At 33.6% G+C, this 26,951-nt stretch overlaps 1 protein-coding gene across 1 annotated transcript in view; it reads left to right on the top strand.

Moving 5' to 3' along the window:
* Positions 1-26,951, top strand: part of LOC108778264 (uncharacterized) — a 254,792-nt gene that overhangs the window by 175,886 nt on the left and 51,955 nt on the right. Inside the window, exon 7 of the mRNA XM_018545395.1 lies at positions 10,976-11,141. Within this exon, the coding sequence (XP_018400897.1) occupies positions 10,976-11,141 (166 nt within the window). The remainder of the gene's footprint in view (positions 1-10,975; positions 11,142-26,951) is intronic.

The following is a 26,951-nucleotide window of genomic DNA, read 5'->3' as shown; positions in this document are numbered from 1 at the left end:
ACTAAATTCCTCTTTTTTGGTGGTACTAGAAAACTGATTTTCTGTAGAATTATCTGCAATTATTCGAAATGTAAACAAATGGCTGTTTAAAATTGCTTTAAATTTAACTCTTCGCTGCCACCCTATGAGAATAATATATTTAAGTATGGCATATCTATCAATTTGATTGCTCGTATTTTTTAAAAAAAATAAACACATTGTGAAAAAAAATTTTTAATTAAAACATTAAGGAATATAAACAAATGTACGTATCTTTATTAATGAGAAAAAGTTATAATAGAAAAACATTATTAAAAGAATAATTTTGCTGAAATATCTAGAAATTTAACTAAATGCAGATCTGACTAATTTAGCTAAATGCAGACCTGAATAATTTTGTTAGTCCAGCAAAATATTTGTATAAAAAACTCCAGCAGTACCTCAAACAATTTTGATATTTCAGTAATTAACTTGAGCATAATTATTTTGGTAGACCAACAAAAATTGTTTTTATTTGATTAAGAAGTCTTATGAGTTAACGCAGGAAATTGTTGTGGAAATTGATTTATCACATATTAATACTCGTAATTATATGTATGTTTTAACCCATGATTAAGATCCTCTTCAGTACTTATAATAAAATAATGGTTAAAATTTTTATATCTAGTAGTTAAAAACGAGATAGTTGATTTATTTAATAATGTTATGTAATGTAAGACTCTTTCTCTCTCTCTCTCTTTCAAATTTATATCTAGCTAAATTTTTAGATACTTCAGAAAAACTGTTTCTTCTGCACAGAGTAGCATTAAAAGCTTAATAACTGGAGGAAGAAAAATTAACATTTAAGGCATTTTGTTTTACATCGATGTTTGATGTCGATGAAATTGTTTCGGATCTCATGTTATCGCGAAACCGATAACGTGCCTAAAGTCACGAAGCAATCACGAAAGCGGTGATCTGTTGAACAAGTGAGATTATGGTGCTACGTAAACTTGGTCGCCTGGTTGCTCTCGTTGCACGTCCTGTTTCGGACCGCTCCTATCATAGACTATTGCTCAAACTACACGCCAACAACCTAGTTCACTATCGGCTCCCCCATGACGGTAACTTCATCTTCCTGTAAATTACACCCCTGTGGTGTGGTTTATCACGCGGAATGTTCAACTGCGCGGGCAATCTACGTAGATAGCGTTCTTCTTAACACCCTCGTGACAAATTTACGCGAACCGACAAAAGCAGAGTTTTCTGATACCATTACGAGCACGCAACTACTTGCGCGCGTTGCCTTTTTCCACGTGGGAACGAAAAGCGAAGCGTTTTCGGAGATTCTCGGAATAAATAAAACTTCTCTCACAATATTTTTTTAAATTTAACAGAAGCGAGTACATAGCCCCTCGTGAATTAAAGAGGAGCAATTTTACTCAAATCTTTCCAAAAGCCACGTAGAAACGGAAACAAACTGATTAACTAACTCTCTAAAGCGTAAACCTTGCAGCACGTTCGCAAATTATCGATGCGCGTTTTGCATGTAAAATTGAGTTATGCGTTAACCTTGTTGTCCTATTCGATTAAAGCATACGTTGGTGAACGTTCGTCAAGCCTCCAGCGTGTGTCTTCTGTAAAATTCACAACGAAAAATCAGAAGCGCGACGAAAAAGGCGAAAAATGAAGAAAGAAGGATAACTAGTTTGTAACGTCAGTTTTTGTATATATTACGTATTCTTCTCTCGCAATGCGAAAACTGGATAAAATGTTGGAATCGAGTTTTTGGGCGTTCTTGTCCTCGATGACAACTTTGGGATCGAATATTGGTAGTGCAGGTGGAAATCGTGAATAGTGAGCGTTGCTGGAAAAGGAGTGGCCAGAGCGTGCAAATTTACTTGCATGAGCAGTGCAGAGAGGTAATTTCTTCCTCTAGTTAGTGCGAAAATTATACGAGCTTAAGTGCGAACCAGTCCGCGCTTTAAGTGAAGGAGGAAACGGCGAACCGCGTTTGGCTCTCCCAAGCCATTTAGCTATCGAAAGTGTTAGTAATCGAAAGCGTTAACGGGCTAAATCTCGAATATCGATTCTTCTCGGGCACAATTGTGCAATCTCTATCTTTAAATGCAACGGGTTTCTAATCTCTATTGTAATCGATGCTTCTATGTATAGATCTAGCCCGAATTGTTTGAGATAATCATGAATTTCATTTGAAATTCTTTTAAGATATAGTTGAAATAGAAAATATATATATATATATATATATATATATATTCTATACGATCAAATTCTATTTTGGATTTTAATATGACTAAATTGATTGATGAGATTGTTATGGGATTGAAAAGAAGAAGGACACCAAAAAGAAGATTTTAAACTCCAAGATCCTAAATTAATTGTTACCGAAATTTATGGTTCCATCAAATTAACGATTGTTAATAATTTATTGTAATTCACTGATGAAGGCTCTGTGTAGCCGAAACGTTTGAAAATTTCATGTATGATGTTTTATGTAAGATTATATTAAATCTAAATATTATAATACTTTAATTATTAAAATCTAATTGTTTTGCTCGTAAGGGTCGTTCACTTATTGTTATATATATATTGTTATGTTATAATTTTCAATCAAATCAACGAACAAAATCAACGAGATAAACAGATGAATTAGATTAGTACCTTGTTTGTTATTATTAAAAATTTCTTTTCTGGCACACTTAGTTATAAATACTAATCTCGCAAACTATTTTTTTATTTACGATCAATCGATGATTACTATTTGATCAATAGCGATCTTGTATCGCTTTAATAGCTGTGCTGTGAAAGTTGGAAACGACATAGCGAGAAAATTGAAAAGCCCTTTTAAAAAAATTGCACGACGCTCTTATGAGAAAAGTTTCGTATATATGTGCCTTTGGACTTTTGCGTCTAGTAATATTGTGTAATGACGTACCGGAGTTCTTTGACTTACCGTCACCTCGAGAAACACGCCGCATTCGCGAACAACTGGTGCGTCAAACCTGTGAAAATAAAAAATACGCGAGAATGTTTTTATTATTTCATTTCTTATTACACTTTTATTTAGCTTTATTTTTAAAAAAAGCGCCTCCTTTGCAATTATTAAATTAAATTTAATAATATTTATTACACACGTACAATACGTAATATTTATATTACACAAGATATGAACACTATTAATTTATGTTATGATATTTTTAAATTCAAAGAAAACAGTCTTACGTACAAATAAAAATATTCTTATAGCGTGCTATATTTTTGTATAACTTCTTTTAAATAAAAGAAAGAAAATTTTCTTTTTTTAATTTAGATTTTGATATTTAATATTATAATATTCATATAGCAAAGCAAATATATTTTTCAATTTTATTAACTGCATGTCGCAGTTCGTTTTATAGGAGTTGTAACGTAATCGTAAACATGTAATGAAGCTGGAAATAACATCATAAATTACATTCATCGTCAATTTAATAATGATGCCAATAAGCATTTGAAAATACTGCAAAGAATTTATTACAAAAATATTTTTATCTAAAACTCCCAACTTTCGAGGACGAGTGTTTTATCAATTTGACTATCGAGTGGTTTAAAATGTTTAAATGTTTAAATCTTTGATGAGGTGATATTATATTTTTTGCAATTAGTTTTTAAGATGCTTATTAGTTGGACTTGAAACGTAATCATCATAAATTGAAGTTGAAAATAACATCACATAATTACATTGATCATCATTATTAAATTGATGATCAATGTAATTTTATGTGATGTGATTTTCAATTTCATTTTATGATTACAGTCCGATAAATCGAATGAGCATACCGTTTATAAAACTGAAAAATGTATTCATTCTGTATAAATATTATGAAAAAGTAAAATCCACTTGGACTAAAAAAACAGAATATTTTCTCTTATTTGATTAAATTTTATCGATTTAATTTCTACTTATAATTAGTTTTTTTTATTAATACGGTGTCCAGAGTTGTGTAATTTGATTGGCAATATTACGAAGAACTTCTCGTATTACGAAGAGTCACTCACACTCTAAAAGAAAAGTATTTGATATTTGTGTTTATAATTGCATGGTAAAATAATTAACAGTTTCATTTTTATAATTATTAGTATTATAATGTTAGTAATAATAATTATTTGTACGATTCTACCAAAAAATAACAATAATTGATACTGAAAATAATTAATATGAATTATAATTAATTATGAATTATAATTAATAGCAATTACAATTATTCTTCTCTCAAAGTAACATCGCACTTTTGAGCAATACGACAAAAGAGTCCAACGAAATACCGTGTTAAGGAAATAGTATAAAGCAATCAGCAATTTTTCTTTCGTTGTCGTGGTTAAAAGGTTGTGTGTTAAAGATAGGAAAAGGATGGTTTCGAGAGAAGGGTGTAGATGAATCTGGGCGCGAGGAGATGAAAACGACTTCGATAAGATCTTTTCTCTATACGGCGAGCTGTAACGAGATGACAACGATTCTCGATTATCCTTGAAGAGAAGGTCGCGCTAGGCAATCCATATGCACAGAACGTACGACTGAGAGACGTGACTGTCACTTCGCTATCCGGATGAGAGAGGTCTTTTTTGACGTCGGTCCACGTCCTATTGGGAAACGTGCGAAAGGCAGCGACCGGTAGGGTAGGATGAAGAGCATTGTGAAAGGGTATCCTCACGAGTGAGAAGGAAAGGCAACGCACGAATAGAAGATAGAGATAAAGAGAAGAGGAAGAGAGAAAGACAACAAGGCGCCGCCCAATTGACAAACAGATCAATCGTGGGTGGAAAGACGATCCGCAGCCTTACTACTCAACCTGACTCCAGTTCTCTTTTTCTTATCCTTTCCCTTTCTTTCTGTCACTCTTTCTCTTTCGGTTCCTTCACATGTACATTTACGCAACCCGTGCGCTCGCTCACTAGACGAGGGAAAGGAGAGTCTGCCCTTCCGTTTTCGAATTTATCTCTCGTTCAGAAGAACTGGCCGACGTCTTCCTGGGTGATTTATAAGAAGAGGAAGAGCTATTGTAGCAACGAAGAAAGGCCGCTGTCCAAAGAGAATATTATTTTATTTTTAGAATGCGCCGATGTGTGTCTTTTAGACACTTGAGCATAAATCGCGAAAGAAGAAACAACATTTACATAAATACTTTAACTCTGTCTTTAATCTAATCGAATTTGATTCACGACTTGCTTATATGTTATTACGATATTGTTCTGAATTGTGTATTTATTTATCAGCTATTATGTTAATCAACAAAACTTCATTTTTCTTATGTTAATTATATAAATTAATCTGATAAAGTATTTCTTATACATTTTTTACGTTAACTTCAAATCTATTCGTCAAAATGAGAAAGGCAGGGTTTTAAGTAACGTGCACTTTAACATTTTTAGTTGATATTTTCTGATAATTTATTAGTTGATAAAATTTTATTTTTTTACGTTAAAATGATCTAATAATATTTGCTTGTATTGATTTCTTATAATATCTGTTTGTATTGGTTTTAAATCTGTTTGCTAAATTTATAGGGAGAACATGGTGCTTGAGTATGCATGCATTAAAAAATTCTACTTATCTCTCATATTTAGCATAAATATAATAATTGATTTGTAGGAAATAGCTATACTGTATTTAACATGATTTTCTGCTTATTATAAAAAAAAAGCTACAAAAAAATAAATTATTTTAATTAAAAAAAAGATCTTCGTATACAACGAGCTATTATTAGCTAAATGTTTTTAAAAAAAGATATGTTGATTACAAAAAAATTGGAGTCTCTGCATAAATTTTCCAACTCATTTTTAAAATCAGCATAAAAAATACATAAGAATCAACCGTAATTATATACTTAACGTATATTTATCAAAATGACCAGTATTATTACATGAAGTAATAAAATATAAAAAAACTGATATAGACATGTAAAGTAAAGAATAAATCCGGTAAAGAATGTAGCAGCTAGATTGAAAGATAATATTTATATTATTTAATTGTTGAAGTGATCAGTAAGAAATCCGGTAAATTTACAAGCCTGTACTTCACCCTTTTCTCTTTGTACAATTGCACGGTCACGTGAACTGCACTTACGGAGAAGTGCTCTTAGCCGGCGCAGTTAAGATAGATTATTCCACTGAAATTCCGGCGCAAATCTCGGTTGATTTCTTTACGTACATCTACTACTGGAAATCCAGTAGATTTTGTCTGTTTTTTGTATTAAAAGAGCTATTGAAGTTCCTAATTGTTAACAATACTAAAAAATTTTTACGTTTATTAAAAAAATTAATACGGACGGAAAAATAAAGAGAATGAGAAATAAAGAGAAACGTGTGTTTAAATAAATAACTCTATTTAATTGAAATATATTTTGATAAGTTTACTATAACGTTTTTCATATATTTCACAAATATGCTTTTCGTGAACTTATAATTGGGTTAGCAATATGTGCTTTATGTACGTATTATTTCAATAATGTATATATACACATATAGACAAGCACCTTTTAATTTTCCAATTCGTAAACATCCATTCGGCAAGTAAAATATGTCGGTAAACATTTACATTGAAATAACGTGGTATATTCACGCACTATTACACAGCATGCTTCCCCATAATCTTCTACGTTACTGTCCATTTAAAAACCAAAACGTATCATTAAACGGTCAACGACTGCCGCGCGGTAAAAACTGCTCGCACTGTATTATGATATATAGCGACAGTTAATTAGGTGAAAGTTCATCGAAATACATATGTTAACTTTTACATAATTAAACTTTAGACAGAATATTATAAAATCGAGAATTATAAAAAGTTAAAATCTACATAGGCATATGAAGAAAAGAAGAACTCACGTTTGTCTGAAGACCGGTGTTAAAAAGTTAATTACACTTATTGCAAGTTCGCTTCGTTTTCTCTTTTTTATTTCCTTTAACGCCTACGCAATTTTCGTAGCTTTTCCGCCTGAAACGCAATGTAGCGATGTTTCAGGTTGCGAGGCGAAAGCCCACCGTTCCATCGTGCCGCAAGTTTCTCTAGCGAATGAATAGAGCAAAGGGGGAAAAGAGGAAAGTCCCCTGTGGAAAAATGTCGTCGACTCGCGAAAACTCGCGTATTACTGTGCGGGAGGAGGGCACATCCTCTCCTTCTTCCTTTTCTTTTCCGCCTTGGGTTCGTTACCAACGCGTCGCGAAGGAAAGTCTTCGCGCGTCTTCTGTTGGCATTTACATAGAATCTTCACTTTCTCTCCTCCTTTCTGTCACCGTGTTAAAGCATTTCACCTTTGCGCACTTAAAGCGGGAAGTGAGTTCCTCAGCAGATGCACGGCAATTGCATCTGCTTTACGAAAAATCAACAGACGACATTTACATTGACGTGTAATCGTGCAAAAATATATAGTTATGTTTTTCTTACATTTTTTAGCGATTCAAAATCTTGTTGCAAAATAACTACTCACTCAGTAAACACCAACTAATAGTAACATAATTGTTAGCTATCTCTGAACTATAGATTCTGGATCACTCGTAGACATCTTTTGATTGGGGCACATATTTTTAGATCCTTTAAAATTATATGATACCAATCAAAGTGTAACGCATGCACATTTATTCGCTATTTTAAGGGGCTTTGGTTCAAATATCCAGACTTTGTATTCTGCAGGGATACTATATTACAGCAAATTTAGTTGGATACACTAGTGCGCACTAGCGCATATTAAAGCCGTTGTACACTGTTTTGATCTGCATATAAAAGTAAAATGCAAATATTTTGAATTATAAAATACAAACTCTTTACTTAAAGCTAATCGCTGCAGCCATATTGGATTGTGACGTCATAAGCGAGAAATTATATTGAAGTTTCTTACATGTTATTTCGAAATAAAGAGAATATTATTTTAATTTTTAATTTTAAATAAAGAAAATTTGTGAAAAACAAAATAATACATTTGTTCTTTATTCTCTAAATTGATGCACAAGGTGCAATATAAGTTGAAGCAAAAAAAAAATACGTTCGTTTGAGTTCAGTGAAAGTATACAGGAATAGAGAGCAAACCTAATGAGATTGCTTTAAAACACTTCTACTTTACACTTGTTAAAATGGAAAAGCTTTCCCCCTTTTTCTCCTGACAGTCAGTAAATAGTCAAAAAGGCATGTAAAGCCTTGTTTACCAGTGTTTGCTTAATGCGCATACATAGCCTATTTTCACTTTATGTGCCTTTATGACTATTTACTGATTACCAGGGGAGGTAAAAGTTAATTTCCTTTCTATTTTTTTTTTACAAGTAATAATATTTTAAAGCGATTTCATTATTTTGTGTATTACCCAAATTCTCTTTATTTACAAATAGCATGTAACAAACTTCAACGTTTTCGCTTATGACATCACGATTTAATATGACCATAGCAACTAGTCAGTAGTCTTAATAACACAGTAAAATGTGTTGAGAATTTCATGGTTTAATCTGTTTTTATTTTATATTTACATTAAACATACATTTTTACATCAATTTGTGCACGACGGTTTTAATATGCACCAGTATACACTGAGTACATTCAATCGAATTCGCTATTAGTTACAATTTCCCATTCAAGAATATAATTGTAATACAACATGTGATATGTAACAGTTAATGTAGAATGGGAAATTATAACTAACAATATAACGCTGTGTCACAATTATATTATTGAGTGGGAAATTATAATTAACAGTTATATTACTATTAATTAATGTTTATTGGATGAATAGTGCTATTTTTCAAGTTAACTTTTCATTAAACTTTACTTGTTCCGTCCGTTAAATTGTGTAAAACATCTTCTTTTGTTAATATTTTCTGTTAAACGAGAAAGATGAGGTCTACGAATAATACCTGCGGGTTATCGTAGTTATATTTATATCATGTAGTAGAGTGAATGTCGTGAAACTTTTCCTTTGATGTCATTAGCGCGGTTACCGGTGTATCTGTTTGAGCCGTGTCCGCGCTAACGAGGCAACTTTCCCAGCAAACTAACGCTTGGTTAATAAAACTCGATACTCTTTCAATTATACATACAATTAACGAGCTCGAGAGTTTTTTAAAAGCCAAACAATTGATGCCCATTAACTATATCGTTCAATTATCATCCGATTGATCATACCGTACTTAAGAAATTGATACTAACTTCCCACGCTTGTTAACAAATAATTAGCGACTTGTGCAGCGTCGTTACGCTTTTTCGTCGACAGCCGGTTTAGTCGATACTGCAAAAAAGGTATATCTCAGACGAGGAACTCCTCGAGGATACAGAAGAATGAAGGACGAAGGAAATTCCATGTTTTAAGGTAAAAAAGCGAAAAAAGCCGAACCATTTACGGTAGAAATGGTTTGCACAGGAGGATCGAAGCGATGGAGATGCAAAGGGCATTATATAAATTGAAAAAAACCGTGTGCCCGAGGGTGGACGCGTACATACCATGTCTAATGGATCCGCCCATTATGACAATTGCATACGCCGGAACTATAAAGCTAAGCAAAGAAGAGGTCGGTCGTCAAGCCGCGCGTCGTTTCTTCTCTTTTTTCGTGGAAAGAGAAATGACGCGACGAAACTATACTTTAATATACGCAGATGGTGCAGAGATGCAAATAGAAATCGTTGTACGCAACAACACGTCAAAACCCTTTGTGGTCTTGTTTAACGGTAAAAATATTTAAAAAATTGTACCATTAAACTAACCTCATGTGTCGCTGTGATATTAAAGTGATATTAATGTCTTTTTCGTATTCACGTGCAGCTGGCAGTAATGAATACGAGTCTATTACGCGTTTATGGAAATCACGTGTTTGCATACGTTATGAAAGTGGAATAATTGGACGCGTAACGGTTTGTCAATCACCGTTTGAATATTACAATAATCCTATGGACGCATTGATTTACCTATTCGAAAAGCTTTGAACTTCAATACTTTCGCATAATGCGAATATTGATTAATGATGGATATCACAACTTATGAGATGAATTGTACAAATCGTCAATATTAAATATCGAGATTGCGTTTAATTTATTATTATAATGTTTATGTGAGATATATTTGATCTATTAAAAGTACCTCTAAAAGTAAATTGATTAAACTCATGTGTTTGATTATTAAATTTATAGTTTAAATTATGGTCAATTCTTCTTTTACTTAGCGTTATTGCATTTGTAAAGCATTAATTTAATTTATATTATGTCGCACGTGTAGTAATTATTACCGAAATGGAAATACAAGTTATTTACATACTGCAAACTCGTCGACCGTAACTAAATTAGTATTATTTTTGATATTGTTATATATTGAATAATAATCTATAACATATGGACAATATTTCAGTATAGTTGGCAATATTTTAAGTTGAGTCTTGAAAATATTAATTGAAAATCATGCGAGCCGGATACGAGATATCTCGTTAACTCGTTCTAATTGGCCTGCGCGTGTTGTCGTTGACGCGTCCGTCCATTTTCCACTTTTCGAATTTTTTACGAAGCCGCCAGACGTATCAATTATTTTCGCTCTTTTGACAAATGGTTCGCGCTTGACGAAACTTGTCCGCCAGACAGCTGGAAATTGAGGTGGACCGTCGCTTTAATTGATAACGTGTAGCGATTATCTGCGCCTTAATGAACTTGCAGCAAAATTTTCACCAGCAGCATACGCAAAATATTTATATATATACTTTATATTTTAATGTACAATATAAGCGAATTAATATTAAAACGTTTCTAACTAATAATAAAAATTTTGTAAAATGCATTTATTTTGTGATGTTTTTATTTAATAATGTTTTCGATAAAGTAAACATGATGAAATCTCTTTCATGTATTTTCTTGAATTATTGAAGAAATAAGGATATATGTATACGATATATGTATACCATACATACCATACATATACTGTGCGCAGAATTGGTAGAGAGAGAAAGCAAACAAGAGTTTCTCAAGTTACTGATGTATCTTTCTTCTTGTTTGCAGAATGCGACTCGGTGTACGAGGATACGGACTGCCACGACGGATGCGTTTTAGCCAGTCCCGGATATCCTGGGCTGTATCCGCCAAACATCCGCTGCCGGTACCTGATCACTTCTGGCCCGCGAATCTCCATTGCCATCAACTTCACGGCGGTGCTTCTTCCGTACAAGTAAGTGCTCGACTGTCCGACAATATCAGACTTCCAAACCACACAAGGAAACGCCCCTACAACTTGTTATATAAGTTTCCTATCTCCATAAGCATCTAGAAATAGATCCGTTTGGTAACACACGTATACAAATCGTGCATTTTATTTATTTAATTTTACCAACAACGTTGCATTACTCATTATACAAAAACGCTATATATAAATGCTGTATATACGTGATGTTTAATTACGCACATGAGGAAATGAATACCGTACGAGGAAAATAGACTGAGAAAATCTTTTAAGCGAGCACTCGAGGAAAGCGATGATTTTCTTCCGTACGCGACGCACGCGCGGTATAGTGCTCATATTGAGATTTCTTTCGCGTATCTCTGCAGCGCATGTCCGCTTCTTTCACGACCTACGTTCTGCGAAAAACTACTCGAGTTTCACAGGCTGATGCTGTACACACTAGGCTGTTGCACGACAAATTAAAAACCCCAGGCAAGCCGAGCGAGAAGCTGTCGCGTGGTTTTTTGCCGGCTCACTTCCCCGCCGGCACTGAGACGTTTCATAATAGCAGCAATGTCAGAGCACGCGAAGAAAAAGTGGACGTATGATACAATTTTTGGATAAATGGATGAAAAGCATAAGAAAAGAAGGGATGAAACGTACGGGTTGACTAATTCTAATTGAAACAATCTCGGCTTAAAATTTAAGAACTACTTATAAGCAGTAATTTAATATGTATCTTCATTTCTGTTAATTTTTTTTTGTTTTTATTTCATTCGCTTTTATTTTATTTAAAAATTAACTGAATTTAAAATTTAAAATATATTAATTAATTTTTTATTCTCTAATTTTTAACGTATCTATTATTATTAAAATTGTATTTAACTATCGCAGAATTAGAGTTTATTTTCGAATTAATGTATGTGTGTGTGTGTAGCACAAAAATGATATATAATATTTACATTATAAAGAATGTAAAATAATCAATATTAATATAAATGAAATGAGGTATTCTATTTTGTGTACTCTCTGTATTATGTCGATTGTATATCTTTGTGTTAATTTCAAAGTCTCGTCGAGTGCTTTTCTTTCATTTACCATCATCACCGGTTCGGATTAGCGCGTTTCCGGACAGAAATGAAAGAGCAACCGGAGAAAGGAAAGGGAAAAAAGAAAAATCTCCAACTCCTTTGCTATCTTTAGCTTGGGTATTTTTAATAAAACCCGCTTTTAACGTAGCTCAGCTTGCATAACAAGCGCGGAACTCTCTTTACGCCACGTTAACCTTACATGCATATAAATCATTTTCCACTTTACCGAAGAATCCGTAGAGGTTTTCGAGCAAGTTACACACTACCATTTTCCGTTTCTCAAACAGAAATCAAGTAATCTTGAATCAATAATCTTGTATTAAGAAGGTTACACTTTCTTAATTCTTCCTATGACTTCCTAATACATTTTCTGAAAATTTAAATACTAAGAAATTATGATTATTTTGAGTTAAATAATGTCAAAAAAAAAAATTTTAAAGTTTCCCTAAAATTCACTTACGTGAAGCAATAGAATTTATTTTATAGCTAGTGGAAAAAAAGTAAGCTCTGTAAACTTTTAAAAATTACTTTAAAAAATTATTTTAAAAAATTCCCATCCAAGAGTTAAGAACTTAATTAGATATTGAATGTGCATTAAAACAACTACAATCACATTATTATCATGTAACGACTTTGTTTTCCTTCACGATTAAATATCTCTCAGCTAACACTGAAATCCAAATACAACAATTACACACAAACAAAATTATAGGAGACTTATTGACTATCTGCACTTAACAGTTGTTCAAATTGATTATCGTTTCCTGAGATTTGCTTAAACACCCAAGGGAACCTTACTGCGACAATTAACGCATATATGCATCTTAATGATGCAGCGACAAATAAGAGAAATCAGTTTCCGAGGCGGTGCTCAATTCTATAGCGTACCCGTGAGCGCCTCATGCGAAATCCGGTCTGCAGAAACGTCGCGAGTCAATATGCATTCGCTTTGCACTTTGCCGAGGGTAAGAGCCCATTTGTGCGTGCTCGAACGAAACTGCGTATACGGAAAGGGCACGAGCGCGTATCTCGGTGCTTGATAATACATCTCGCGTCTCGTTTCGTCGGCTGTGTCAACAACCGTCTCCTGCGTTCTTCCACTGCGTTTATCCCCCGTCTGAATCATCCCTCTGAGCAATAAGAATACACCCACGTACGGAGAATACTGCCATTGTATGTCTCGAATTACTTACTCTACAATGTCAAGCGGGATTCGGTTAAACGCATCACGTTGTAATTCCTTTGGATTCGCGCTTCGTCAGCCATTCGTCGAATGTAACAAATTCGTTTTGTTCGTTAAATTGTGATAGCTTATATACATATATCAATCCAGAAGTATTCGCCTGATTTTTTTACATAAATAATGGAATATTTTTACGTCTTAATTATTATAAAATTATTGTATAAAATTATGGTATAAAATTATTATAATTAATAAGATATTACATATTAATTTTCATTTACGTTAGTTAATTTTCCGAAATAATTGAAATTTAATGTAGCAGAAACGCTTTTTTGCAATATTTTTATATAAAAAGTTAATGTTGTCTTAAAATTCTGATTAAAAGTCGTAAATGTATTGTTCATTTTTTTAATAAAATATATTCTCTTTATTTTAGTATTACTTTGAAGTCATGGTATGTAAAATCTAAATTTTAGATTTTTCTAAAATAATTTTCGACTTAAATAAAATTTTATAATAACGTGAAATATTTTTACAAAAAAATGTTAAAAATGTGCCGATGAAATTTGGCTTGCGGCATCATTTTCAACATCCAAAAAAATCTAAAAACGACCTTGTCTGGTTTAAAATAATTTTAGAAACTCGTTTATTGTAAACTAATATAATTAAATGCTTTATTTGCGGTTAGGTATAGTTTACTCACAATATTAATAAGCGGTTTAAACCAGTCGGATTATGTTAGGGAAATTTTTGCTAGATGTGAAAACGCGATAAAGGAAGAAGAAGAGAGAGAAGAAATAGCTATGACATGCTCACAGAGTAGAGAGAGCTGCGTACTGCAGCTGCATTTGCTTTTTCGCGGCGGCTGCAGTTGTTCTCCAAAGCTGGGCTGGCTGGCTTTTACGCTGGTGGCCGCTAGAAAGCCATTTCACAGAGTCTCGCAGTCGCGAGTACACCGAATATTTCCGTTCTCTAAAGACGGTCGTATTTCAGACCTCTTCCACTGGCATTCTCGCCCGCTTTATTTGCGAATGCTACGCCGGGCAGTAATATTGAAATAGATGGTTGGATAATCGTGCAGAGGCACCTAGATTTTCTTTCTTGGATGCCAATTTCATTTTCAACGCCTGGATGCTTTTATGAGCGGAATATTCAAAGGGAAAAAAATTGCAAAAAAAATTAATATCTGTGAATAATGTTCTTCGTATAATATCTAATACAATATATTGTATATTAAATATATTCAATATAATTTATAAAATTATAATATAATATTTATATATTTTACATATTTTTTTTCTGGATATAATATTATATAGATTTTACAAATAAGTTTACAAAATTCGTGCGTGACAAAATCGATGTGCGAACGAAAAAGATATGCTTTGGGACAACGCCATAGGGAGCTTGTTTCGTCCTCTTCAAAATATTTAATAATAGTGATCCGCATGTTCGTGTAATCACGCAAGGGAAAACTTTGTTGAATTTCCGCGGAAAATATAGCGCTTTTTGTGGCTACTGCATTTGCTTTTGCGGTAATAATAAATCGTATATTTTTCAACAAGCTGCGGTGTACCTATTTCGGAAAACAAATCTGTGCAGTTCACATACCACTTACTGCCAATTTACGAATCCGATACACACATCATCTCTGTCGGATAAAGCGGTTCGTAAGATACGTTACGATCTTATACAGGCCAACGTAGAATTAACTGCGTTGCATTCAGATTACATTCTCTCATCGATGTATTTGAATGCTTCGTTCTATTTGCAATTTATTCAAGAATATCGATCGGGTTTCTAAGATGATTGGTAAACTGTCAAATCGAAGACAATTTGATTCGAAATTCGTTTAAATTTTTAACCCTCTACAGGCAAAGGTTGCATATTTACAACGTTTACTTTAAAATCAATTTCGAAATAAATTCTGAGTAAATTCAGGATTTACACAGATGTACGAGTATATGTATTTATCAATATACATGTATCATTAGAGTACGTATCGATAGATTTTCATTTACAAATATTTTAGAGTAAAATAATGTTTTAATAACTAGATGATGCTGCCATTAAATCCAATAATTTATCTCGAAAAATATTTTGATACTGTTTAGAGAACGACGTTATCAAATTTCCCACAATGGCTTCAATATTTTTTTATGATCTATCTTCATTACATCAATTTTATAAATGAATAAAAATATAATCATAAAAGATAAATGAAAGAAATGAATGTATAAAGTACAACAATCAACTTTATAGAAATTTGTATGTTGAGGTGTAATAAAATGTAACTGGGGAAAAAAGATTATATTCATGAAATAATTTTTTTAGCGTGATAAAATCCAATAATTTCTCGTTATTACGCATCGTATTTTTTTAGATATCCCACAGCATAGCCGCTACTGCGGAGGAAATATATCGACTGATGAAAAGAGTCGCACGTCATGCAGCTTATACGATACCATTATGGCCGTCGTATATTCTTTGTGGCGTGCGTTCTGTGCAAACACGGTACAGTAGTTTAATTACCGGGCCGTTTTCCCAGGTATTTTCCCTGGATTTTACATGCACGCAAAATTACATGGACGCCGTCACGAGAGAGGCTTATTCGCGTGCAGCTGAGAAAGACACAACGGAAGATCCGCCCGGTGTGTTTGCAACCGAAAATATACGCTGTTCTATAATTATTCGTAACTGAGTTTCATTTTTCGCAATTCTCTCATTGGGCGTAATTTCTCTGGTAAAATACGCTGTGTTAAAAGAAGATATCACGATATCGACTAACGTTAATTACAACCGCCTGTTTTTCCTTCGTATATTTACTCGTGCATATCGCAAAACTCTCTAATTTGCAACATACGGCAGTATTAATTTCGCAGGGAGATCTTTTGGATGGAATGGTAGACATATTAAAGCAGGCACTTTTGATTAATTCCGTCGCCGTTTTGTGACGGTTTCAACGAATATGTATTAGAACAATAAATTAATGATTTAGCGAGACTAAGTCGCAAGGATTTTCTATTCGTAGTGCAGCAACGTCGCGCAGTTGTTCGTTAAGTCACACACAGTTATACTACGATTATTTATATCTCGTATCACATACGTTATTTTATGACGTTACGGGTTTATTATTCCATGAGTTATGACCAAGAATCCACTAACGTCTAAATAAGCCGCTCCATATGCCGTAGAAGGTAAACCACCGTGTAGGTAACGACCAACCAACTTGCAGGAACATCCAGGGATCAGCCTCAAAGGATTTGTGGTTGCCAAATGTACGGGTTACCTCACTCTCGCTATTCATATCCATTATTCAATCTCATTATAATTAATCGTATTATCCCGCACAGTTGCTGTTTCAATGACATTACCCACCTTGTCGTCTAAATTAGAGGGGTGCATAGTCTACATCAGTTTTATAAACTCGTTTCCCCCTTGTTACTTCAGATATCTCTTAAATCATTCAATGCAAAATATTGTCTGTTGTGAAAGTAACTATGTATTAAAAGTTTCGATGAAAAAAATTCTATTTAATACGCTAACAATAAAATGATTATTATTAAATGTGCGATGTTACACTTTTCTATAATCTATTATATTTTCTATATTTATTTTTATTTATACAAAGAGACTTTGTAAATATTTTTAACGGTAACAGATAATTTATATGTACATTGAGAAAAAAATATTTTAATTTTAAAGAAATGTTTGATGCAAAGAAACAATTTTATTGAATACGAGAAAAGAAATATTTCTTTAAATTAAGATATTTTTTTCTCTCTCGGTATAGAAATATAATATATAAATTTCACACACACACACACATACATGCTAAGAATTGTAATAAATGCAATTGTATATTGTTTTAATTTAAAATTATACAAAATTATCACATACTAAATTTTTAAGACGCAACTAATTACACTGAAAAAGTTAAATTATATAACTTAAATTTTAATAAATATTTTTCTTTGAATAATAATAAACATTTAATAATTATAAACATTTATTTGTTTGATATAAGAAACATTAATTTGATTTTATTATCATTCTTCAATTGAATAAATATTTATTTACCGTTAATGAATGTTTAATTACCACTATTGAAAAAATATGATTAAAATTTAATAAATTTTTTTTTTCGGTGTAGAAGACTTCCCGTAATTCTTTCTATAATAAAAGTGTGTGGTTGTTATATACGTTATCGCGTTAAACATGAGGACATTTTTCACGCACGGAGATAAATTAAATTTCTACTAGTTGTAAAATATTCTTTGCACGTTTTTCAACTCACGTTCAGATTCAGTCTTTCTTTCTCACCCTCTATCCTTCTCTCGGAACACATATGTTCTACGCCGGATGTTCATTTGAATCCCCTTTCCGCGGTAGAAGAGAGTTTACTAGTATTCAGGTAACGACCAAGCAACTTGCAAGAACATCTCGTAAAAGATCAGCCCTAAAGGATTCGCAGTGACGCGCGGAATCTACGAGGCGCGTCACCCTCACCCATCGTAGGGATTCATTATTCAGACTTAACTTGCGCACTAGTACGCTAAGGGACGACAGTCGCAGCCGCTATGTGGTATGCCGAATTCACACCGCGGAAAAAGGATCCCAGGACGAGGTAGAGGCTGGAAAAGGAAGGAGTTGAACGCGATAGCGGTAGAGCACCCTCATCCATGCAAACGTCGAAATTATTCCAACTACAGACTCGCGAGAATCCTGAGACAGCGATTTTTTCCTTTCCCTTCCTCGACTCGCATTCTTCTTTCGCTCCTATTTTCTTTTCGCTCTTCTTTTTTTCCTTTCACTTGTTTTTTTTAGATCACAATTTGCAAATAACCGGCTTTAGTCGATATCAAGACTGAATTCTCCTTGTCAGCGATTGCAAATGTCTGGGTTTTGGACATTCTTTTCCTTCGACGCTTTTAACCATAAATCGTTATCGATACTGAATGATAAAAAAAACAATATTGTTAATGATACGTAAATTTTACACGCAAAGAAATAAGTCATTCCATCTTAATTAATTAATACAAATTTTTCATATAATTTTATTTTAAATGACATTCACAATATAGATTTTTATAAATAACTTAAATAGAATAATATAATTTTTTTACATATAAAAAAATGAATCACTCTTAAATATACGTCCCTCTAGAAATTGTTCTATTTTCATCTGAAACATTTTTTTTGTTTTGTCAAAAGTAAGTGAAATATTGAAGGTTTTTAATTCAAGTAGTCTACCTCGTATATATAATAAATAGAATTTTTGAAGGCTTATCTCCGCTTCTTCTAGTTTTAACATAGTAAATTGGATCTCCTAATGATCAGTATAGTTTAGCGCTCAATGATCTCGATCAGTATCATATAAAATTTATGTATCGAAAACGTTTTAAGGTAATCGTATTAGAAGAAAATCACATAGCGTTTGTAGAAGAATGCAGGTTAGAGAATTTTATTTTTATGTTATTATACATACAGTTAAAACGTTATACTCTCAATATTCTTATCATTGCTAGCTATCTTAATGCAATTGTCGACAATATCCGTATTGTTATCAGAGCATATAAAAGTTTTTGCGTAAACAAAACACTGCATTTCAAGTGCATTCAACAGGTTATTCAATCTGACAACAAAACTGTGATGACTTCTTCTTCTTCGACATTCTTTACACGTCCGATGTTTCCTCGTTCCTATTCTTAATTGAAAATACGAGTACTTGTGTATTATCGCAATTTGAAAAAGCCATCAGCTACCTCCATAAATTAATCCCATCTACTAATGCAACTGCTGTAACAAAAACTAATTATCCTTTATCTTCGCACCAATTAAGGTCGCGACACAACGGTCGAAGTGAATCTTTCGCGCGAACATCGCATGAACGATGGAGGGTGCAAACGTAAAATAATGGTGCGACTTGCGTGTCGTCCTCAGCGATTCTCGTTGGCTGGAATTTAATAAGAGCCGCATAAAGTTAGGGCGCGGATTCCCGCCTATTTGAGACAGTCTTCCCCCGCTACCCAAGCATATAGGATTCAGGATGTACGTGTGTACGTAAAACGGCGGTAACAGAGGACGGTAGAAGGTAGAAAGCTTTTGTACTTCCCATCCTTAGTTACCTATCTATCTATCCTATCCGTGGTGCAACCTTCCTGCGTCAAACCGCAAGCCGTTGTTCTTCACGTGCTATTGGCTATAACCGTGTGTTACCCTAGCTGCGGGATTTTCTTGTCTGCAAGCCATCACCAGCTTGCATACCTTTCTTTGAGGTATTAGATTGCGGCAAGGTGCATGCACTTCTAACTCGAGCGTCGTTTAATTTGAACCGATTAGTTAAACAAAGTAAACGAAAAATAAGACATTTTTTCTCTCGACTATCCCTATTCAAGTGAATACGAAGTCTGTGTCTCATCAGTCAAATTTCTATTCAGCAGAAACTTTTCGGACGATTTTTTTTATTTTCGATGTTCTATAAGTGAAGCCTCATTCGTAATTTAAAACTCAGCTTAAAGTTGTATAAAATAAGAATAAGAATATAAAAACAGTATACATGCTGTACACAGAAAACGTAGCAAAGAGGCAAGACAAATAACGTAGCATCGGTAGAAAGAGTTAATGACGTAACTATGTCTGGAAAGGGGAAAGGAAGGAAAGAAACGGTTGCCGCGCACTTGTAAAATTACAAGCTCGCAAGATCGCGGCACAAGCGCCGTTGGCGAGTTTCAATTAACGTAATGCAGCGTCTCTCCGTAAAAAATACGACGGCGAACAGTTCGTGTATTAACTGCGAGCTCGTTTCTCCCGCCCGCGCCATCCGGTCCGTGTGACACTGGCGGACATTAATTAAATTACATGGTAAACGCGCTTCGGTAATTAATGAAGTGTCACGAAAATCGAACTACACGCCGATACCATCGGCCGGCTTGTTGCACGGGATTTGCGCGGAGTAACGAAATCAAGTTACATCAGGATGTATTGAAGGTATTAACGATATCGAAAATCACTTTAAAGTCGACGCTTGCCGCTTACACAGCGCACCTGTAAACAACGTTACCAAATTTGCAGACAATTGACATAAACGCGAGCTCGTTCGTTTAGGCAATCAATTTACTTCGGTTTGCAATTTTAATGAAATTAAAGTTATGCATCATAGAAAAAACGTTCGCGTATTGTGGGCCGAGTGTTTCCGCAATATTTAGAAATTGCTTAATCGATTAATTTCTCTATATAAATAATAAATAAAATTCTCTATATGCTTCAGAGTGGTCGAATTGAGACGCCCGCGTGGAATAAAGGAGATTCAGGTCCGAAATCCGGTGATGTTTTTTTGCAATAAATTCTATACAGTACTTTAAAGATGCCCATTAATATCAGTAATATTATTAGTAATATTACTTGTCAATTATGTGATATTACATATTCTACCTTTTGTTTAGGATTGTATTTTAAGATCTACAAATAATTAGCATGCAATTTGCTTGAAATTCAATTCTGCAACTCACACAAAAATATTAGGCCCACTTTGATCGAACTTTAATTGACCTTCTCCGCTTAAAAGAAATTTGTTTTACATTTTATATATTTCTAAGAAAATCTTTTTCTCTTTCTTCTTCTTAATTCTCAAAATTACATAGTGATATATCGTCATATCATATTACGCTAAAATAATGATTAAAAAGTAACCGATTTTGCTTTAACATGAAGATTTCATCGATTTCTTGCATCCTCTTTATCATCGTTAGGCACGCAATTTCGCAATTACGTTATATCTAAAGGGCGCACTTACCATTCATGCGTACACAACCTGCGTGATATTGCTAGAGCACACGTGTGTGTACGGAGGTACCACGTTCTACTCTGAGTCTATCCGATTTCACAAATCGCACGTAATTAGCGCGTTTACTTCGCTGAATTTGTAGTAAGAGGTGCAAGAGATGAAGGAGATCAATATATTATAAAAATATTCCGTTGTGAAAAGAATACTTTAAAAAATAATATTCTCGAAATGCAATTCCGTTACGATGTTATAACGCGACAGTGATTTTCCTACTCTTCCAAAATTCGAGGCTCGAAGGTAACTTAGCTGACTGAACATGACGAGATAATTCTTTGTGCAAATGTAATTTTCTTGTTACTTCCCGATCATGGCGGAGAGCAACGTGATAACGAAATTCTGTCAGTTCGAACCGATACGCAGAATTATTACTATGTTGCGATATTAGGGGTACTTGCCGTTCCCTTACGACATGAAACTCTTCTATCACACGCAGCACATTGTGTCACATGTCACGCCGCGGGCGCACTCATGCTTGTTAAATCTGTGGCTACGGTTTGCATGTACGAAACCCACGTGCGGAAAATTCATGTCAACACAGCTGCACACATAGAAAGCATGTCCTAGGTTATATTCTCGGACTACACGCTATTGAATAATCTCATTTTTATCGCTACTGACAGAACCTTTCTAATATGTACGTTGCATAACGACATAATAAACCTCTCGTGCCAGGGTTAAAAATCTCATCTATGTATGAATATAAAACGATAATCCGCGTATATAGATATAGTATTTAAAACTGTAGTAATATGATAAAAAATAATAATAATCGATTATATTTTTTATATCTCTAAAATATAAATCTTTACAAACATTTAATAGAAAATAAAATTGATGGCGTATTTACATATAAAATCGTTATTTAATTTATTTAAAAACACCAAATAGAAGTATAATAATAATTTTTCTAAATAGATCATGTTCTTTATATGTTTTCAAATTTATTCTTTTTATAAATACCTAAAGCTTAAAGATATCTTAGAAATATATTATTATTAATATTGCGCCGTTCGGATTCGGCGTTAAACTGTAGGTCCTATATACATCAGCATACGTCAGTATACATCAGTATATATTAGTAGATATATGTCTCTAATATTTGACTGAGGTAGGATTCTGTGGATCAATCACCCACAAATCTGAAAACAATTTGATTCGAGAAACGAATATAGGCCTCGGACAAAAAGTGGAAGGACCTGTAGGTGTCCTATGCTCCACATTAGGAGATGAAAGGAGTCATCATCATCATCATTATTATTAATATTATATATTTTTAAATGTTTATGCGTGATTTACTGTTTTATATAGTAATTCAAAAAAATATTTATGTAAATATATCTTATTTATCTATGTTTTCATAAAATATAGGATGTACTTAATACATGCTGCATCGTGATTGTCGGTATCCTAATGCAGTTGCACAACAATGCAACACGGGATAATTATCCGAGTATGCGCCCGTGTTTTTTGTCGTCCAGCGGAGCTCGCGTAGAATATATGCGCATTAGACATATCTGAGCGCGTGAAATTCTGCATATCCCGAAGCCATGTTCGGCTGCACGTAATTGGAGTGTATGCACCGACGGTTCGTTCATTGCTCGACTAATTTTATCTTACGAATTTCATTTATTTTTTTTTTGCCACTCCCTGTGTCTTGCAGTTTTCGGCCTCGAGCGTTTCTTTCACGTTATTGCGTCCGCTTTCGACGGCTTTAAATTTATGCTGAATGACATTTTGATGGTACCGACCACGACACATCGAAGTTTCATAAATGCAATGCATTGCAACCTTTCTGATCTTTGATAATTTAGTGAATATTTGGAGCGCGGTAAATTGTAATGCTTTTAAATAAAAATAAATAAATAAATATTTCCATTTCGATAAATTAGAAGATAATTAATTACATTTATGTAAGTTTTAATTGAAACGATTCTGACATTTGGTGGAACAAATGGATATTGAAGAGAAAAAAATAATATAATAGAGGGAAAAATGTAATATGGTATATATTTTTGATATTTTTTATACGGAAGAAATGATTTTGCTGGAATATCTAAAAAATTTAGCTATACAGATTTGAAAACAATTTTGTTCAACTATTAAAATATTTACATAGAAAATTCAAGAATGATGAACAATGTTACAAAAAAATTTTGGTATTCTAGCAACTAGCTTGAGCGTTTCACATATTTTTATACTCCAACAATATTATTTTCAGATCTATATTTAGCTAAATTTTAGATATTTCTACAAAATCATTTTTTCCATGTATTGATAATTTAGTTTTCATGAGAATTTTTAGATTTATACACATATTTTTTATCTTTTTATTGTGCTTCTACATAATTTAATCCATTCACGCATAGAGAAATATACAGTAGTATGCAAATCTAATTAAATTTCTTAATGTAGATCACTGCCTACAAATTTGGTAGACGTAATTAATTTGCTAAAATCCAATCCACTCATTATACGATCATTGTAATTATCCTGTTATGAGTAATTCAGACGTACTTTTCGCAGATGGATATATTGTAAATAATATATATGTGAAGAATTACTGGTTGTTAATTATATCAAACCGTTCACTTTATATTATATGCTTTTGAATAAATGGTATTTTATTATTTAAGCTCCTGTAGCATAATAATTGCAAGATTTGTGTAATATTATTTATACATTCGAAAATTACATAAAATATGTACAATTAAAATATTAGAAGAAAATGTGGTATTATGGCTTTTGTAGGTATAATGGCCTCTCTTAATATTTCCGTTATTAGATCGCCGTTAGTGAATTCTAATAATTATTTATGGAATCATTTGTTCAATAGTCCCTTTATGCCACTGTATTATACCAACACACAATAGCTAGCATTTATTACAACGCGTTTAAGTTCATTTTAGCATTTAATTATACATACTTCTTTATTCTTCTTAAACTTGAAAGTACTATCACATAAATAAATGTGCATTTGAATCTGTTGTCCATTATTTAATATTTAATTTGCAATGTCGCTATATTTTTATAAATAATGTTTTAAGTAATAAATACTTTTAATAATCTTGAGTCTAATTGTAAGATGAATTGAACACCATTTTAACGAACGTAATTATTAAATTTTTAACTTATATATAATATTAATTATTAATAAAATTATTGTATAAATGTAAATGGAGAACGATAATAAATCTTTCTCTCTAACAATAATAAAATTATATCTTCGCGAGCATATACATAAAGGTACATTAAAATTCGATCATAATAAATGCACGGTATTTCAAAATAATTTTTAAATGCGCGCTACATGCATTTGCACTATCGCTATCAAATGGCAAATTTATATTAAAAACCTGTCGAGATCTGGAATATTTCGTTCTCTCAATTACGTGCGTTATATTTCCTTTATATTTCGACCTGGAATATTAAATTTCCACTCGTTGTTTAATCATCCATAATGTTACTTCAGTGGACGCTGTTCAAGCACGTCGAATTACGTCGCAGGCAATGCCGACGTATGCGTGTCGTCATATTGCATGTAGCTCTACGTTGTTTATGCTTACACTCGCAAGCTGTGGTCGCCACGACCGCACTGTGTTGCCCCGGAAGTGGTTGCACCGAGACACGCTGGCGCGTGGAATGTCCGCGAAGTCGCTTGTTCCCGTACAAACGAGCTCGCTATTCCGTCGCATCTCGTCCCCCGGATGTAAAATTCTTATGACGTTGTTACGACCTTGTCGGGGACGCCGCGGTGGCTTGTAAATCCGGCAACGTAATCTGTGATAAATTACAGACGGCGAATCTCTTGTCATGGTGTCAATAAATCAAAACGGGTCCAATTACATGTCCATTCGCGATTATTTCTCGTAAAACGCGAGATATTACAGCATCTACGCGACGCAACCCGAAAACGTAAACTGCGCGCTCACGATATTTAATATTATATAATTCCGACATGAATCGATGATTGTTTCTCAGCGAATCATTTAAATGCGCGGCCCTTTTTAATTATTTGTCGCTGTTGTCTCTTTGATGCATTAACAGAGAGATATATTTGTATCACGACCACACACAAGACTCTGTGTCGCGTATTGCACCGCAAGTAGATAGAGCCGTGGTTACATATTATCCCGCTGCAGCCGGGACGAATGCAATATCGCCACGTGTGTTGTTTGTAGGTACCTCGCATATCCCGTCGTACGTGCCTGCAAAGTGTAACTCTAAAATTCCTGCGGTATATAACCGAAACGTTTATTCCGCGTACGATCGCGCGCGCGTCGGTTAACCGCGTTTTCATAACAGTGAACGTTATGACAGCTATTCCAATCGCAGTTATTTTGCTGCATCCAATCTTTATTTATTAATAAAAATTCAGGATTTCCATTATTTGTTATTCCACAATAGTCCATGAGTTTCGGAAGGAAATTCGAGCTTTTTTTCTATTCTATTAATCTATATCGATCGTGGATAAAATATCGACTTACATGCCTATTGTATCTAATCGTTTCGAATAGAACGGTAAAGATATAAATTTTAATTAATTATCTTTAATGCCTTTATTTAGTTATTCTTTGCCTAGTCGTTTTCTCTTCTATCTCCGATATGCCCCCAAGTAACGTGGTTTGTGAGAAAGACTTATTAAGTTGTACACTATTTCACGCATACATACGAACCCGCGATGTTCATATACGTATACAGCATTACGCTGGAAATAGGAAGCGGTTGCCGCGCCATTCACCAACAGCCGGTCTCGTCGCAATATTGCATTGGATAGTTCGCAGGCACCTCGCCTCGCTGGTCCGTGTAACGTATTAACCTGCGTAAGCTTCACAACTTCGAAGTTTCGAGGTAAATAATGTACACGTGCTCTCGCGATAATCCTGCAACTAAACTTTGCAGTAAAATTTTGCTCCACCAAGCGGACGGGTCCTGCATCTTTTTTTTTCTTGTTAAAGCGGATTAATGTGCGACAAAAAATAAACACTGATCATAATTAAGAATTATTATTTACAAAAAATCGTCATGTACTAGATTTTTTATTTCTTTTTCTTAATCTGAAGATGTGAATTTCTTACAAGGTAAGATTGAGATATTATCTCAATGGCTCCAACGATATTATACGTATTTGTATATTTGATAATAATATATATGTATATAAAATCTATATTTTATTTGCTTCGTTTATATAAATATATTTTAATTAAAAATTAAATTTTAATGTTTAACAAAAAGTTGTTAAATGTGAAACTCGGAGCGTACTGGGATTAATTAGTATGTATTTCCTTTAGAGAGTCGTTTAATTGGAAATGCAATTATCGTAGGCTACAAAGTCATGTTTTATATTGTACCTCTTCCGAACTTGCTCTCCACCGAGAACATGAAATAAAATTATCGCTCGACGCTCGATGACTTCACCAACCAATTGGAAAAAAATCTCCCGAGTATTGACAATAATCTCGACTTCCCTGCAGTGACATCGAATTCGTTTTCTATTGCCTAACATTACCATAAGAACGAGAATTTCCGCGAGACGCGACGACCTATCTATCGTTAGATCCAATTATTTCCCGAACCATCTCGTGGAAGAAAAATATCTGTAGAGAAATCGCCGTCCCCGATAATCGAGGTACTTTGCATATTTCTCTCTCGCTCGCTCGATACGAAACGGAAGATCGACTGAATGAACGGCCAAATGAAAG

The sequence above is a fragment of the Cyphomyrmex costatus genome, unplaced genomic scaffold (genome assembly GCF_001594065.2).
Source record: "Cyphomyrmex costatus isolate MS0001 unplaced genomic scaffold, Ccosl1.0 scaffold5, whole genome shotgun sequence".
NCBI classification, from domain to species: Eukaryota; Metazoa; Arthropoda; class Insecta; order Hymenoptera; family Formicidae; genus Cyphomyrmex; species Cyphomyrmex costatus.
Note: the sequence above shows the minus strand (reverse complement) of the source record. Positions and strands in the feature narration are given on the sequence as shown.